The sequence below is a fragment of the Dermacentor variabilis genome, chromosome 5 (genome assembly GCF_050947875.1).
Source record: "Dermacentor variabilis isolate Ectoservices chromosome 5, ASM5094787v1, whole genome shotgun sequence".
NCBI classification, from domain to species: Eukaryota; Metazoa; Arthropoda; class Arachnida; order Ixodida; family Ixodidae; genus Dermacentor; species Dermacentor variabilis.
The window spans coordinates 82,806,719-82,823,281 of NC_134572.1; the positions used below are offsets into that span (position 1 = coordinate 82,806,719).

At 45.1% G+C, this 16,563-nt stretch overlaps 1 protein-coding gene across 1 annotated transcript in view; it reads right to left on the minus strand.

The window, feature by feature from the left end:
* Window positions 1-273: 273 nt before the first annotated feature.
* The window catches only part of LOC142582889 (cytochrome P450 3A8-like), a 46,362-nt gene continuing 30,072 nt past the window's right edge, over window positions 274-16,563 (minus strand). The window contains exons 10-14 of the mRNA XM_075692991.1: window positions 7,674-7,834; window positions 6,402-6,493; window positions 5,525-5,668; window positions 3,294-3,456; window positions 274-688 (exon numbers count right to left, since the gene is read on the minus strand). Of these exons, the coding sequence (XP_075549106.1) occupies window positions 605-688; window positions 3,294-3,456; window positions 5,525-5,668; window positions 6,402-6,493; window positions 7,674-7,834 (644 nt within the window). The 3' untranslated portion in view covers window positions 274-604. The remainder of the gene's footprint in view (window positions 689-3,293; window positions 3,457-5,524; window positions 5,669-6,401; window positions 6,494-7,673; window positions 7,835-16,563) is intronic.

A 16,563-nucleotide genomic window follows, 5' to 3' on the forward strand; every position in this document is an offset into this window, starting at 1 on the left:
GTTAAACGAGCGACCACTATCGGAAGAAGAAATTCTACACCATCGACCGGACCTAACGTGAACTAAGACGGCCGTGCAAGCGCTACTGCGCTTCTTGCAATGTACCGGCCTTTGTGAACGTCTCTATCTGGAACGCCCTTTGTATGTGTCTCTGTGTGTGCATTTCTTTCGCCCTTTCATCTCTGACTTCTTTCCAATCCCTACCTCCCAACACCAGTGTAGGGTAGCCAATCGGATATTAATATCTTTACTTCTCTGCATTTCCTCTTCATCTCTCTCTTTCTTTCGCTCTCTCTCTCTCTCTATCATATATGCACATGCGCAGAGTTACAAATACTTCCCGGCAGAACCATTGCGCAGTAATGCGTATATGGCACGCTATTCGGCTTGACTGCTTCAATTTCCGCTGTTACGTCTTTCTTACAGTTTACTGTAATCCAATGCTTTCACCCATCTGCAGTGTATTTTATTTATCTGTTACTGCACCAAACCTCGAATTGAGAAGATCAACAAAATAGACCCACAAAATTTGATGGAGAAGTGCGCGGGTTCACGCAAACTTCGCTTGAACAAAAAAAAAAGAGTACGCGCTCTGCAACGGTTATCACTGGGCACGGCTTCGTATACCAATAGTGACGTCCTTGATCTTCAACACGCTGACGATAGCTTTCTCAAATTGAAGTGGGACCTGAAAAATCCCAGGAAAGAAAAAAGAAAGTAGAGTATTGATCTTATCTCTGATAGGTGCTGCGTCCACCATGACGTCATCAGATTTCATCGTATTTGCACAGGTATGTCTGTCTTAGAACCATGTGGGCTGGTCAAGTTTGTTGATTTCACCGTTCCGCATATAAGTGGAAAGTTCTTGGAAACTGTATTTTCACACATGTCAACATTCTCCAAACAAACGATCTGATGAGTAATCTATGCTATAGTAATACATGAACACAGTGGTGGTCACAGTTTCTTTAATTGCCAGTTATATAGCTTGCTTATGCTTGATCGAAACACTAAAGAAATCTAGAAGTGCAAGTTATATATATGAGTAGCAGTGGCACTAGTAATTTACTGCAAATGGGAAAATAAAAGGACAGGGACATTGCAAGAAATGTCGCACTTTCCAGTGGACCGCTGAACTTACCTCTGGCCGTGGCATGCACACAAAATAACAGGAGTAAGAGAGAGAAGAGACAGGAAAGTTTCCGTGAAAGTGAGTGTAGAGCAAAGAGTAACATGACATTGGGGGGGCATCTATATGGTCAACAGAAGTGTGCTGGTAGATGCCACGAAGCAACGCCACGTTACTGAAGTCCGCCACTGTGACACCCACTTCAAGCCGGGTGACGTGGTCCTCCTTTAAACAGCGTCAAAGCGAGCTGGCCTCTGCGAGAAGTTGATTTCCCCTTACTCTCGCCCGTGCCATGTCTTGCGGCAAGTGACCATGGGCACATTTGAAATCGCGCCTGGCTATCCCACCATCGCTCGACCTTGCTCCGATGTCGTCCACGTCACCCGCCCAATACGACGCTACTCCCACCTATAGCAAGCACGGTGCACCTGCCGATGGGATCATGTTCTTCTTCTTGTTTCCCAACAATGACTCGTACCCGATGCGGGAGATAGGCGAAAAAGAAGGTGGTTTCACAGGTGTTTTTACTAAGATTGGAATCAAAATAAAACTTCGAATATTACAGCTTGGCTGAGAGAAAAAGATGTTAATTGAGAAGAATTCTATAACAAATCAAAGATAAAATAATTTAAAATCAAGAAAAGAAAGAGGAGATCATTTTAAGATTTCATTAAGCAAATCGTTTTGCGCCCCTAACAAAATTGTAGATTGTAAGAAAAACACCCCTTTGCTGAATCCCAGCGAAGGCGATCCAAGGGAGAGAATTGCTGGCGAAGTCAATGGGATTGCCCAAGTTGGTGAAGTGGAACTTCTAAGCGTTTTTGTTCTCTTTAATTTTGATGGCAGGAAAGAAAAGAAGAGCTCAGTAGATTCAGACACATTGCAAAGAATACCACAGAGGGGACGAAGGCAGACCAGACTTGTGTAATTAACAGTTTAATGGCGGGATACGGTCAACGCAGTTTTGTAAAAGGAAATCCAAGTTGCCTCGAGGGACGCCAAATATTATTCGATGAAAAAAACAAAGGACATATAAAAAACAATGTTGGCAATGAATCTAGGTAGCCCAAGTCATAAGCGTAGTGCTTTTTCTTTTTCTAAATGTACGGGGGGTTTAATCTTACAAGTGGAGCCACTGGAAAATAATACGTAGCTGAATACCTTTATGGGAAGAGCATACAACCGATATATCATCGGTAGAGTATTCCTGCGTAGTCCAAAGCGACGGTGACGCTGGAAGTAGTGGCATATCGAGATGTACGCCCTGAATGCGAAATTAGCTGACTTAGTGTCAAATTTGATGATTAATATCTCGGAACAGAAGCACTCCACGAGAATCACGCAATATGAAGTTGTCTTCAAATACGATTGTCTTGAGGAATCAAATGTAAATATATACCATAAATTGTGATAGCAAAAAGGTGATTAGGAATTGTTTTATTAATTATGCGTTAGATGACCCTAATTGCTGGCGAAAATTGTGTGCGCCCAAGCGCATAAACCGTCTGTGCAAGCTGATCTTGCTTAGGTAGCATCGCATTGTTATTAAAATGGCTGTTAGTTTAAATTCGAAGACCCTGCCTATTCCCCGTACGGAGCAGCCTATAATATAGGCCGATTTGGGCAGTGTATAAACTGTCGAAATGCTCCGTTTGTGTCAGGAATATTTACGAGAAGTACGAAAGCTACATTTACATCGACCCGATATGTGCGAATTGTGAAACTATGTGTCGCGTTAGAGGCGCTGCCGGGTGTACATTAAAACATTCGTGTTCGTCAGTGACGTGAGAGTGCAATTACGAGCGCTTTCGATTCTACCTCTAGCTATATTGGGTAGAGGCCACTGACGCCCGACGCGTGGAGTTTTTGTCAGAGAGTTGCCGCGAGCAAAGGAGTCGATAGTTTCGAGCGTATATCAATATGGAGTCAGAAGTGAGGAAGGTAGAACTGCGGCCTTCGCGCTCCGTGATCTTCTTAATGTTTAAAATAATAATCGTTTGCATGTGCAAGTCATACACAAGGCAAGTTGACAGAAGTTCTAAATCATACGACTGCGTTGGACAGTGCATGTAATTAGAAATCATAGTTAGAACTAGTTCTGCATATCTCAGCTGAGCAAACTATGTGGTAGTTGTTGGCTTGTCGCGGCACGTTTACCACCAACCTTTGTCTTCTCCGTGCGCACGAACTCCACGGCGCGAACAGCGTACAGAATCCCGAACTTGACCACTTGCAATCCAAAGCGCGTGCCAATGCAGTTCCGAGGCCCAGCCCCGAAAGGTAGATAGGAATAAGGCTTAATGGAGGCGATGTTCGCGTCACTGAACCTGCATGCAAAAAGAAAGTAACAAAGTGCATCTACCTCTCTATTCGTCATTCATGTTACGGAAACACGTGACCCAGTGAAGTACTCGCATTCGCTAGCTTTATGCTAACACCTCCTGTGTGATGAATCGTAAGCCTGGACCCATATTCACGTGGATTTTGTCAACACTCGGACGCTTGTCCACGTGGCTCCAACCACAGAGGGAGATAGAAAAAGGAACGAAAAGAAATACAGCGAGGTCAACCAGACGAGCATACGGTTTGCTACCCTACACTGGGGACGACGAAAAGGGAGAAAAGAAAGAGGAAAAAAGGGAGACATTGTGCACTGAGAGCACGCGAGAGAGTGCACAAGAGCATTATATATAGACGGGTTGTCAGGCCGTTGCGCTTCAAGTGCTGTACTTACAAAGATTAACAAAAGAAACTCTGGCGCTGCGATTGTTCATGTACGAAAAGAATGACACCTAATACTTGAATCTGTCTAATTTTCACGCTTATGGCATCAGACGTTCTTATGTGGTTATTCGTTGCGCTTTGCTCTTGTCAATTTCCGAGCAATCACATTTTTTTAAGCGCAATAAAGCAATAGGGCTTTGCGTACACATATATTTATTGCAAACTGTAGAAATTGCACAGCAATATTTAGCTGGAAATGACCAATTTTCATGGTCACAGAGTCGGTTGGAGCCCGAAAGGCGAGAGTTAAGCAAACCCATGCACTGCCAGTGATTCCCTTTCCGATTTGTCCTCCATACTTGCAACGTCGGTAAGAAATAGAGCCAGAGTTCCCTGTAGTAATTTTGTAGGAAACTGTATGGCTCTAACCGCTTGATATGTTTATTCAGCTCGCGCGTTTGTCAATGACGCGTTAACAGACTGACAAAGAAGCTTGAGAACAAGTTAGGGACCCCGCAAAGAGCGATGGAACGAAGAATGCTGGGCATAACGTTAAAAGATAGAAAAAGAGGGGTTTCGATCAGAGAGCAAACAGGTATATCCGATATTCTAATTGACACTAAGAGGAAGAAATAGAGCTAGCCAGGTCATGTAACGCGATAACCAGCGTGCTATTAGGGTTATAGAATGGGTGCCAAGGGAAGCAGTCGAGGACGGCAGAAGACTATAAGGGGGGCGTTGAAATTAAGAAATTCGCCGGTGCTGTAGTTGGAATCGGTTGGCGTAGGACAGGGGTAATTGGAGATCGAAAGGAGAGACCTTCGTCCTGCGGAGGACATAAAATAGGCTGATGATGATAAATGCACAATGAGGGCGTGTTTTAGAAAATACAGAATACACATGCGTTCTTTTTTCAAATGAATTTACAAACGGAGACTTCATCACCGCCTAGTCCTGACGGCTCCTCTATATTTTACTTTGTTGTACAAGAGAAAAACAATCAGAGACGAAAAGGTTTGAAATTTATGCAGCCTCTAGGTTCCGTTAATCGAAAGCAACATCTACCTGAGCGAGTTGGGAGAGAGAACTGGGTGGAGTCCTTGCGCATTTCACTGTATCACGTTACCCCTCGTGTGATAGGAGTAGGAGAACCATCGGACTGCTTAAGTTTCTTTTTACTGCGTCATTTTCGGGATGCATACAGAAAGTAGCAGCCCAAATTTTAAAGTGCACTTCGGGATCGACCTACATTCATAGACTACACTGTCTCCAGGATCGGCCCACGAAAGAGACTAGAATAACCTATACCCGATACGGAAACGTGGCGGTAACTCGCTAAGCAAGGATTTGCATTATAGAGAAAAATAGTTGCACACAGAAACCACAAGATGCGAAACAAGAACAATACCTCGAAGAGATCGACTGATCTGTTCAAATTATTATCTAAACCGGTGTAAGATAAGAATTTCTTTTCCTCTATACATTTCCTTTCTTATCATCTACCGTTCATGGCTGGCCGATCTTGGTTTTAAGTAGGCGCTGCACTGCTCGGACCATTGACAAAGCGCAAAAAGTTACAGCATTGAAATAGAATCGCTACGTTATCTCGGCCCTTGTGTTCCTGCATATGTCTGACTTATTATTTCGCGTTTTCGTTTCCTTGATTTTTACCTGTCAGGGTCGAAGATTTCAGGGTTGGGAAAGAATTCTGGGTCACGATGCAACGCGTAGACTGGAATGATAATGGCGCAGCCCTTGGGCACCTTGATTTTTGTATCTCCGAGCACGTAGTCCTCGACCGTGCTCCTATCTAACCTGCGAGAAGAAACACATTTGAGCAGAGAGAGCATTATTACACTGACGTTACAAGAATAATCGACAGGCGCATCTGGATAAGAAATCAGACAAAGAGGTGAATTACTGGTTGCATGCGCTTGCTTCAAAAAAATTGCCTTAAGTAATACTTTTTGCTAAGAACTGCAACTGAGTGGAATAACGTTATCGCTATTATCGTTGTGAGATCTACACGGGGCTCGTGTTTAGCTGTAGTTGCGGTTAAATAACGCTGCGTCTACATTGTATGTTGTGTAATGCACCACGCACAGAATTCGCAGAGCTGTTGATTCACTAGTGCTCATGGCCATTGGCTAACCACTTTCGATAAGAATAAGTTCCTTATTACGATTCGCTGGATTTTCTCCCTTCGAGAAATTCGAGTGTGAGAGCTTTTTGTGAACATGTCTCCGCGTTTGGTGCATCTTATATTTCTCTTCTATCCTTCTGCAAGTGTTGCAAACTGTCACATTCTGATAATGTACTGGCTGGTCACCCTTGAATATGAGGAAACGGAATATCAAGTCTGCCTTCTGCAGCTAAGTGTTGCAACAAAACTGACATCCCACACAAGGATTAAAACGGAGCGTGAATCCTGGGGTTGTCGATATTCCTTCATCGATCTCCAGATGTCCTTTGTACGGACTGGCCCTTGTGTTTTAGGGCCTTATGTTTATCCAGTCGTAGCTCATGGTCTCCCATATACACGGCTTACCTGAATGCAGGCGTGTGCAGTCTCATCGCCTCCGATATCACGCAATTCAGATAAGGCAGTTTGCTGACGACATCCCAGTTCAGATCATCTCCCTGCGGGCAAGAGGGTCACAGTAAACTTCAAAGTTCAACGGAGACAAAATTTCACTTTTCCGAAATTGGTTATAGATAAGTAGGGTGCATCATCGAAGCAATCCTGGCAAAGCGGTAAGGTTGGCAATTATCCATTCATGATTAGCATTTGTTGAATTGCACGTATACAGGCAACGTTAGCACCTGGGAGTTAATGTGTATGAAATGAGTCTCATCACGTCGTCCCTCGACAAGAAATTTCCCTCTTGACACTCAAAAATACAGTCAGCAAAGCGGAGATGCTGGCATGCGAATAGCCAACCCCTCTTCTAAGCACTAACAAAACACCGCCAACTTTTGATACGAAATAGTGACCAGTAAAGATGTCAATAGACTGTCATTCAAAAGGAATGGTCGCTGAAGATAATGTATGCATCGATGAATAAATGAATTAATGAATATATAAGCCAATTTAATTAACGTGCCAAGAAACAACCTGGTGGTATAATAATAATAATAATATAATAATAATAATAATAATAATAATAATAATAATAATAATATTGGAGAAAGGAAAGAAGCAGGAAAAAACAGAAGAACGGAAATAACGTTATTTAAAAGTGTTAATAAAATAGGGCAAATTTCGGTAGCGTGAAGAAGAAAACGCTATACGCCAGATAAGGTAAAAGTATAATCTGGTGCCCAATTGTCTTCCGTGACTTGGCTAAACTGCGAGTATCGCCTTATTGCTTCCCGCTTGGTTCCGCTCTCTGTGAGGCAGGACTTTCATTGAAATTCCAACAATTCTGCCGGCATGTATGCAGGCGCCTACATGCTGCTTTGCATAGGGAAGGAGATCGGGGTGAGAGAGGCCGTAGGAGGAGGAGGGGGTGGGAAAGAAATAAAAGAAATAAAGATATATGAACATGGTACATACAGGTGAAACAAATGTGATGGGGATGACGTAAGCGGGCTAGAGCTTGTCAATTAGGCCTATGTCTTCAAGGAATAAAAAAAATAAAGATTTGTGGCTTTACGTTGCTTTGAACGAGAAGGCATAGTATATGCCTTCTCGTTTAAGGCGAGAAGGAATAGTATATTTTCTAAGTTACAGAGGTTCTTGGGAAGCGTACCCATTCTACCGAAATAACGATATCTCTCGCCTCTGTAGACTGGTCATTCCAACAAAATGTGACCTCACGTGTGTGGCAAAACACTCGTCAGCTTCGCGGCGCAGTTTCTCTTGAATGGCCGGATCCAGCGCCAGGTGGTAGGCGGTGCAGGACAGCACAATCGAGAGGGCATCGTAGGCGGCGAGAAAGAACAGCACACACTGCGCCAAGGCCTCGTCTTCACTCAGTGCTGCATAAGACAAAATTGAGTTAAGGCTTCACTGCATTACACCGTGCATTTTTTAGAGTAAACACAATTTAACAAAAAAATTACATACGGTACATATTGACATACGTACATTGTTTATCTTATTCGGGTGACCTTTATACACTGTTTCACGTCTATAACAAAAAATATCGGCAGGCGCCAGACGCGTCGAGCGATAACTTTTGCGCAAAAAATCAACATTTCCAATTGAGGAATTAAAAAACAAAGATTCACTACACAACTTTTTAACTATTTACTTGAGCGCGCGTATTATAATTTACGAATTTATACCAGCGAGCACTCGAGGCACTTTCACTTGGAATGAATTTTCAAATGATAGCAAGTGTTCTTAGACCAGTGCCGTCGAATTTGCAGAAGACGTGCATAGTTGTTCCCCCTACTTAAAAATAAAACGACCTTTTTAGTGCACTGACTAACTGCACAGGACTAACTGGAACGCCAATGTACTTCGTCGCACATTTTTCGAACGCATATCTCGAAACTGCCGTCATCTTCAGAATCCTTGCCAAGCGGATATGCCTTTCGAGCCTACCGACTACAATTAATAAACTGTAACGTGCGGCGTACAGCAATTACTTTATAAAGTTAACTAGCCAAATTCTGGTTAATATCACATTATGCATTTCTATTGCTTGTGCAAATTATGCTCATCTCTCTACAGTAATCCAGCTCAACAAGAGCAATTGCGCTACATGAAACGGTGAAAAATTCAAGAACATGTTAACGCAGAATAATATATATATATATATATATATATAGATATTGTTACGGTTAACGTTAAACCGGCTTTATTTAGGGGCCGAGATTGATGGTGAAGTCAAGATGGCGTCTCGAGGCTGCACCAGCTAACGTCTTCTTCTTCTTTTCCTCGCTCGGCTCATGCCGTAGCAATCCCCGGTTGCCAGACGAAGCCCGCTGGGCAAGTCCAAATCACTCGGAAAGCGTAGGGTGAAACCGCTTAAGACGGGCAACATGTACTGACTGGGTCCGGCTAGACCGACGACCAGCGGACGTCAAGCTGCCACCACGTACGTCAAGTCACTCAAGCGATCTACAATGACGAATGGGCCCGTGTACTGGGGTAAAAACTTTTCACATAAGCCACGTTTACGTTCCGGAGTTCACAACCACACAAAGTCTCCTTTAGCGTGCGAGACGGACTGGTGTCGGCTGTCATAGCGCTCTTTCGATCGGTGTTGCGATGCCACAGTACGAAGACGAGCGATACGCCGGGCTTCTTCGGCAAGACAAAGCGTCTTGGCAACAAAGTACTCGCTGTAAAAGTCAAACGGTAGTATAGTGTCAATGCAGTTTAGCGGTGAACGTGCGTAAAGGAGATAAAAAGGACTGTAATCGGTCGTCTCATGCTTTGCAGTATTATAAGCATAGGTGATGAAGGGGAGTATGTCATCCTAATCCTTGTGATCGGAAGATACGTACATGGCCAGCATGATCGTTAGAGTTCTGTTCGTACGTTCTACAAGCCCATTTGTCTGAGGGTGATAAGGCGTTGAATGACGGGACTGCGAACTGCAGAGACGAAGAAGTTCTTCTACGGCGTCCGCAACGAACTGACGACCGCAATCGCTAATGATGACACGGCGGGCGGGGGGGGGGGACCATGTCGAAGAATAATGAATCGAAACGAAAACGTTGCAACGGACGCAGCTGTTGAAGATGGTACGGCCGCCGCTTTCGCATAACGGGTCAGATGGTCGACACATACGATCACCCATCGGTTGTCGTTGCTGATCGGGGAAATGGGCCCAGAAGATGGATACCCACTTGTTCAAATGGCAGGCGAGGTGGCGGCAGAGGTTGGAGAAGACCTCGCGGAGCGGTCGTAGGGCGCTTGTAGCGTTGACACTGTTCGCAACCGGCGACGTAGTGCTTGACTGTGTCCCGCATTCTGGGCCAGTAAAAATGCTCCTGTGTCCGGTTCAAAGTTCTGATGAATCCTAGATGGCCAGAGGTCACATCGTCGTGCATGGCTCTCAGTATGTCCGTTCGCAGACTCTGCGGCACCACCATAAGGAAGCGTGCGCCTTTAGCAGAATAATTGGTCTTGTAAAGCAGGCCGTCACGGACACAAAATCGACCAGTGGCTCCAGGACGCGATGCGGCTACAAATAGGGGTTCCAAACTAATATCATTTTCCTGCTCCGCTTTGAAAGTCCTCGAGTCTGGGAATGTAGAAGAAATGCTATCAAAACAGTCATCAGAATTGTCTTCGTCACATTCCGTCGTCGTCAGAGGAAGGCGGGAGAAACACTCCGCATCTGCATGGCGACGCCCGGACTTGTAGGAAATAACGAAGTCGTACTCCTGCAGTCGAAGAGCCCAACGTGCCAGTCGTCCACTCGGGTCACGGAGATACACCAACCAGCATAACGCGTGGTGGTCAGTAACGATAGTGAACGGGCGTCCGTAGATATAAGGCCGAAATTTGTGGACAGCGAAAACAGCTGCCAAGCATTCTTGCTCGGTCACAGTGTAATTGCGTTCCGCCTTGGTCAAAGAGCGACTAGCATAAGCCACAACGTGTTCAGCTCCTTGATGAGGTTGCACTATTACGGCACCGATGCCGATGCCACTGGCATCAGCGTGCACTTCCGTAGGTGCGGATGCATCGAAGTGACGCAATATGGGCCCTTGTGTTAGCAGAAATTTTAGCTGGCGGAACGCGTCGTCGCAAGCCGATGTCCAGTTGAAAGGGACGGCTTTTTGGAGAAGACATGTTAGGGGGTACACCACGTCGGCGAATCTTGGGACGAAGCGACGAAAATACGAGCACAGGCCCAAGAAACTCCTTAACTCCCGCACTGACTTCGATGCTTCGAAGGAGCTGACTGCCTCAGTCTTCCGTAGATCTGGCCTCACAGCGTTTTTGTCGACCAGATGCCCAAGTACTAACGTCTCGGTTTCCCCGAAACGTCATTTCTTGGAATTTAAGATCAAGCCGGCTTGTTTGACACAATCCAGAACAAGACTGAGACGGTTGTTATGCTCACTCAATGTGCTGCCAAAAATCACCACATCATCGAGGTAGCACAAACAAATTTCCCATTTAAGTCCTCGGAGGATATTATCCATGAATCGTTCGAATGTTGCTGGCGCGTTACAAAGGCCGAACGGCATAACGTTAAATTCATAAAGACCGTCTGGTGTCACGAAGGCCGTTTTCTCCTTATCGTCTGGGTGCATGGGTGTCTGCCAATACCCTTATCGCAAATCCAGTGATGAAAATTAGGCAGCGGAATGTAGACAATCGATGACATCATCAATTCTAGGGAGCGGATACACATCCTTTTTGGTGACCGCATTCAGTTTCCTGTAATCAATGCAAAACCGCCACGATCCATCCTTCTTCTTTACTAAGATTACTGGTGCTGCCCACGGACTAGAGGACCCTTGAACAACACTTTTCCGCAGCATGTCTTTCACCTGTTCAGCAATAACTGTCCTCTCTGTTGAAGAAACGCGGTAAGGCTTTTGCCGAATGGGGTGCGCAGATCCGGTGTCAATTCTGTGGAGAGCACGACAATGCGGGAGTGAAGCCTGCTTGTCGCCTTGTGTAAAATCGAACACAGAAAGGAGCGCCCACAAAACTTGTGCGAGAGCGTGACGCTCATGTGAGGGTAGCGCCTTGTTGATCATCCGTAAGATCGGCTCTTCAGAAGTGCTTCGGTGAGGATCGCTAGTATGAGACTACTCCTCCTCGCTTAGAACTGTAATGGAGCTGTAAGTATTCTCGTCGAATTCAGCGAGCTTCATATCGCGCGGGAGAACAGCAGGGACGCAAGAACAATTGAAAGCCCACAAATTTGAGGCGCCATTCACTACTCTCACGACAGAGCGTGGTACATGTACATCTTTCTTTGCGCAGCTCGACGTAAGTGGCTGGACTTGCGCGTCAAACCGTGAAAGGTCGGCAGCAGCGACATTGACCGGGATACGTGACAGCGACCAAGGCGGTAGCAGCAAATCGTTCGAAACAACACAATAGTTTTTCACTGGCAAGGATGTGTCGGCAAGGTTGGCGAGAAGCGTGCTATTCAAAGTAATTTCGCCTGTGCCACAGTTAACGGATGCACCACAATCCTGAAGAAAGTCAATCCCGAGAATCACATCATGAGTGCATCGCGGTAGTACGAGAAATTCTGTTTTAAGATCTTCTCCTCCGATTGAAACACTTGCAACACAAATACCAAAGGGAACTAGGCACTCTCCACTGACACCACGAAACGTCACACCATCATTCCACGGAAACATAACTTTCCGACCCAGCGTATCTTTGAAAGTCACACTCATGACGGAAACGGTAGCACCAGTATCCACTAATGCTGTTGCAGGTATACTATCAATTAACACACGCACTTTGTTCTTCACCATCATAATAGGCAGAGGAGTATTTCGCAGAGACACAGGCTGTCCGGTGACCTTACCTCCATGGGCCGCGCTGGCTAGTTTCCCGACGGCGGTGGAGACGTAGCACGTCGCCGTGGGGACGGTGAACGGCGTTGGTGACTGGTTGGGGGCGTCAGGCTGCGGTCTCAAGCTGGCGAGCCACTCCTTCTACTATATTGACGGAAGGTATTCCGAGGTGGCGCGCCTGTGGTGTTGGCAGTATCAGGGTCTGTCGGCCAACGGTCGTCATAACTATCACGTTCAAAATTAGGCCAAGTTGGTGGTGGGCCATATGTTGTTGTCCGTCGGCGCCGGCGACAAAAGCGAGCAATGTGTCCTGAGGCGCCACACCTGTAACAAACAGGTGATGCGCGACCGACTTTGTAAGCCTGGGGGTCAACCCTGGGACGCTGCGAATAATAAACGCGATCTCCGAATTCCGATTCGGGGTGGTAGCACGACGAGTTCGTTGATCGTGCGTCATGTTGTTGGGAAAGGTACGTCGGTGCTGTCGCAGCTGATCGACTCGACAGTCTGCAACGCCTGGCATGGCAGACAATGCGGACACAGCAGGTGCATGTTCTTGAGGTTAGTTGGAAGCGCAACCAAGCTGTTCGACATCTGCCCCTTTGCTGTGTCGTTCAAGTTCTTCGCGGACAATTTGCCTTATAGTTGCCGCAAGGTCAAATTGACAACCGTAGTTGTCGCTTTTGTCAACGCTTGCCACCGTTGTGACATTTGCTAACCTGCGGAACTTTGGCGTGATACGGCACAGCTTTAAGGCCTCAAATGTGCGGCAATGCTTGATGAGGTCGGCGACCGAGGCGAGACTCTCCGATCAAATAATTATAAACATCCTCGGCTATGCCTTTGAGAAGGTGTCCAACCTTGTCCCCTTCGGACATTCGAGGATTGACCGTTCTGCAAAGCTTCAGGATTGCCTCTATGTACGTAGTACAGGTCTCACCTGGTACTTGAGCGCGCTGAAGCAATGTCTGCTCCACCCGCTTCCTTTTCGTGGTGGAATCGCCGAAGCACTCTGCGAGGTGAGTAACGAAGCTGTCCCACGTTGTGTAGGTATCTTCATGGTTCTCGAACCACACTAGCGCAGTGTCTGGGAGGAACAGAACCACATTGTCGAGCTGAGCTGTGGAGTTCCAGCTGTTGTACTTGCTCACATGCTTGTAGTGGGTGAGCCATTCCTCCAGGTGCTCACCGAATTTTCCTGAGAAGGGACGGGGCTCCATCTGATGCATCCAGGCGTCGGTTGTTCACACTGGAGCAGCCAGAGAAGGCTGTTGGTCGCCGCTGTGCGACATCGGGATCTCAAACGGTGTTGGAGGCAGTCAAGCGAGGCGTCGGCTCCGGCGTGGCACTTGCTGCAGCAGCTCCGTCGTCTTGGTCGAAGTACCCCGCACCTCCACCATAAAACTGTTACGGTTAACGTTAAACCGGCTTTATTTAAGGGACGAGATTGATGGTGAAGTCGTTGTTGTTGTTGTTGTAGCCTGTGGCACGTGTGTGTCAAGATGGCGTCCCGAGGCTGCACCAGCTAACCTCTTCTTCTTCTTCTCCTCGACCGGCTCATGCCGTAGCAATATATATATATATATATATATATATATATATATATATATATATATATATATATATATATATATATATCTATCTATATATATATATATATATATATATATATATATATATATATATATATATATATATATATATATATATATATATATATACGAGACACGTTCCGAAAGCAAGTTTCGTCATTTATTTTCACATGAAAACCTTATTGCAAAAAAAAACATGCCATGTCATCATGAAGTAGACACCTATGACTATTTTTCTACATACTACGCACCTACATTGAGACATTTATCATAATATGCAATCAGTTTCAACAAACCACAGTAGTAAAACTTGGTACCCTGCGCTGCAAGGCCTGAGACATGACTTCTTCACCATACGTTATCTGTAGGTAATCACGGATGACAGGCTGACTAGTCCCACGTGCCCATTCATACCGGATAACAAAACGCACTCCCGTTGTCGAGAACGTTGTCAGCACATGTCTGTTTGTCATGGTGATTTGTACTCGAATATCATCGGGCACTCTGGTCTGCTGCTACTCCCTCTTCTTCTGGGCTCTGCGCATGCGTCATTCCTCCTCCGCTGATGCTGATATATATATATATATATATATATATATATATATATATATATATATATATATATATATATATATATATATATATATATATATATATATATATATATTGCAAGACAGCTGTTGAGCCTCAACGGTTTACTGCGCAGGTCGCTCGCTGAAGACGATGACGCTGGCCATGATCATGAATATATACACATGAAGAAGATGAAGGGGTAATATGATGCTCACACTACATACATATATATATATATATATATATATATATATATATATATATATATATATATATATATATATATATATATATATATATATATATATATATATATATATATATATCTGTGTGTGTGTGTGTGTGTGTGTGTGTGTGTGTGTGTGTGTGTGTGTGTGTGTGTGTGTGTGTGTGTGTGTGTTGTTTATTAAATTTTTCAGAGCCCACGATGCGGCGGTTAGGCTCGGCCTACCCGTCCCCACGTGGGAGCGGCCCGCAGCTCGGCCCTAGGGCAAAGCTTCTCAGGACCTTGTTATTAAAGTTCTTTGTCTGTCTGTCTGCGTCAAACAGCTGTTAATACTGCTCTATCAAAAACAATTTATTTACGAGATTTAACGTCTAAATATGCAATATTGTGGCTGTGAGTTAAAGGAGTCCTCATTATGTTTGGTCACATGAGAAATTCTTTAGCGTACTTATGAATCTAAGTACATGTGCGGTTTTTTTTTGCATTTCTTCTGTATCGAAATGTGACCGGAAGTCGAACCAGTAACCTCACGGTTAGGAGTAGAACGCAACAGCCACTGAGTCAGCGCGCAAAGGTTATCAACTCGATGCAAGTGGCAGCTTCAAAATTGAACACCCACATAAAGAGAACATCTTTACCATACGACGTCACCAGCTAAAGTATTTAATGAAGGGATACTGTTGAGGCGGTTATGCATTGCCGATTTAACTGAATACCAGACGTGAAGAGATCCAGAGGGAATGTTTATTCGCTGGTGGTTAACATTTGTTCACTGATGGCGGAGTGCGTTTATGAGCACTTCGACAAGAAAGGAAACAATAGTAAATTAGGGAAGAGCACGAAAACGATACATAAGTACATGTGCAAGAATAAACTGATCCCATCAGCACGAACCTTGCATGTAGATACATACAACCGAATGAGGACAAAATTTCGCCTTAGGATGGCGTTCTAAAGGATTGCCTTTAAGTTGCGCTACTTGCCATCTATACCTTACACACCGGTTCGCAGCGTAAATGTGGTTCTGTACGGCCACGTTGCGTAGTGTGCTCTCGACGGATTAACAGTTCGTCCTGAATAATTGTACTTGTGAGAAGGGAGCAGTACGAAGAGCTGATTGGTTTTGTATTCCTTGAGTTGATATCGTTGTTGATGTTTGGCTCTCACATCTCTGGGCCTGGAGGTTTGAACCATGCGCTTCATGAGGCTGCTCGCAGAGTTGCTGATCATGGGTCAAGGCATGGAGCTCGTTTGTTGCCTGCCCTCTTTTATCGATGCCGTAGCCCCCTCCCCCCTCTGCCTTACAGCCGATGAATGTATGGCAAATCAGCTGTGCGGTAATCCGCAAAGTGGAGGAAGGTTTGTGAAAGCAAAACTGTGGCATTCAGGATTTTTTGTCACCTTGCGGGTTTCCGCAGATCCGATTTGCAATATTCATCGTCCCTTGTCGTGCTTCGTATTGTCAAAACATCTGGTCCTGCTCAGCAATGTGCAAGCCTCCTGGTTAGCGCGCATAGTAGAGATACCAGCCAAGAAAAGCATTGATCCCAGACACGCTATCTCAGCACCAGTGTAAATTTTTGTTTAGTGTGAACCTCGCTTTCTGGGAAACTCGTATTAGGTTTACTTGTACTTTAGTCCTAATCTCTCGTGGAATATAATTTTCTCTTTAGCCTCACAGGCAGCTTTGATCATGCACCGAGTGAGCTAATACGGAAATGCGAAAAAAAGAAGACTTAAGAAAAATGCTGAAGTAAGCAATGCCGGAGGTCTTTATGTATTGCACAAAAGAAACCAAACAAGTGCTTTCAAACGCTGGCCCCATTGACCCAAGTTGTCTACTAGCTTGGGCAACTATAGGTATG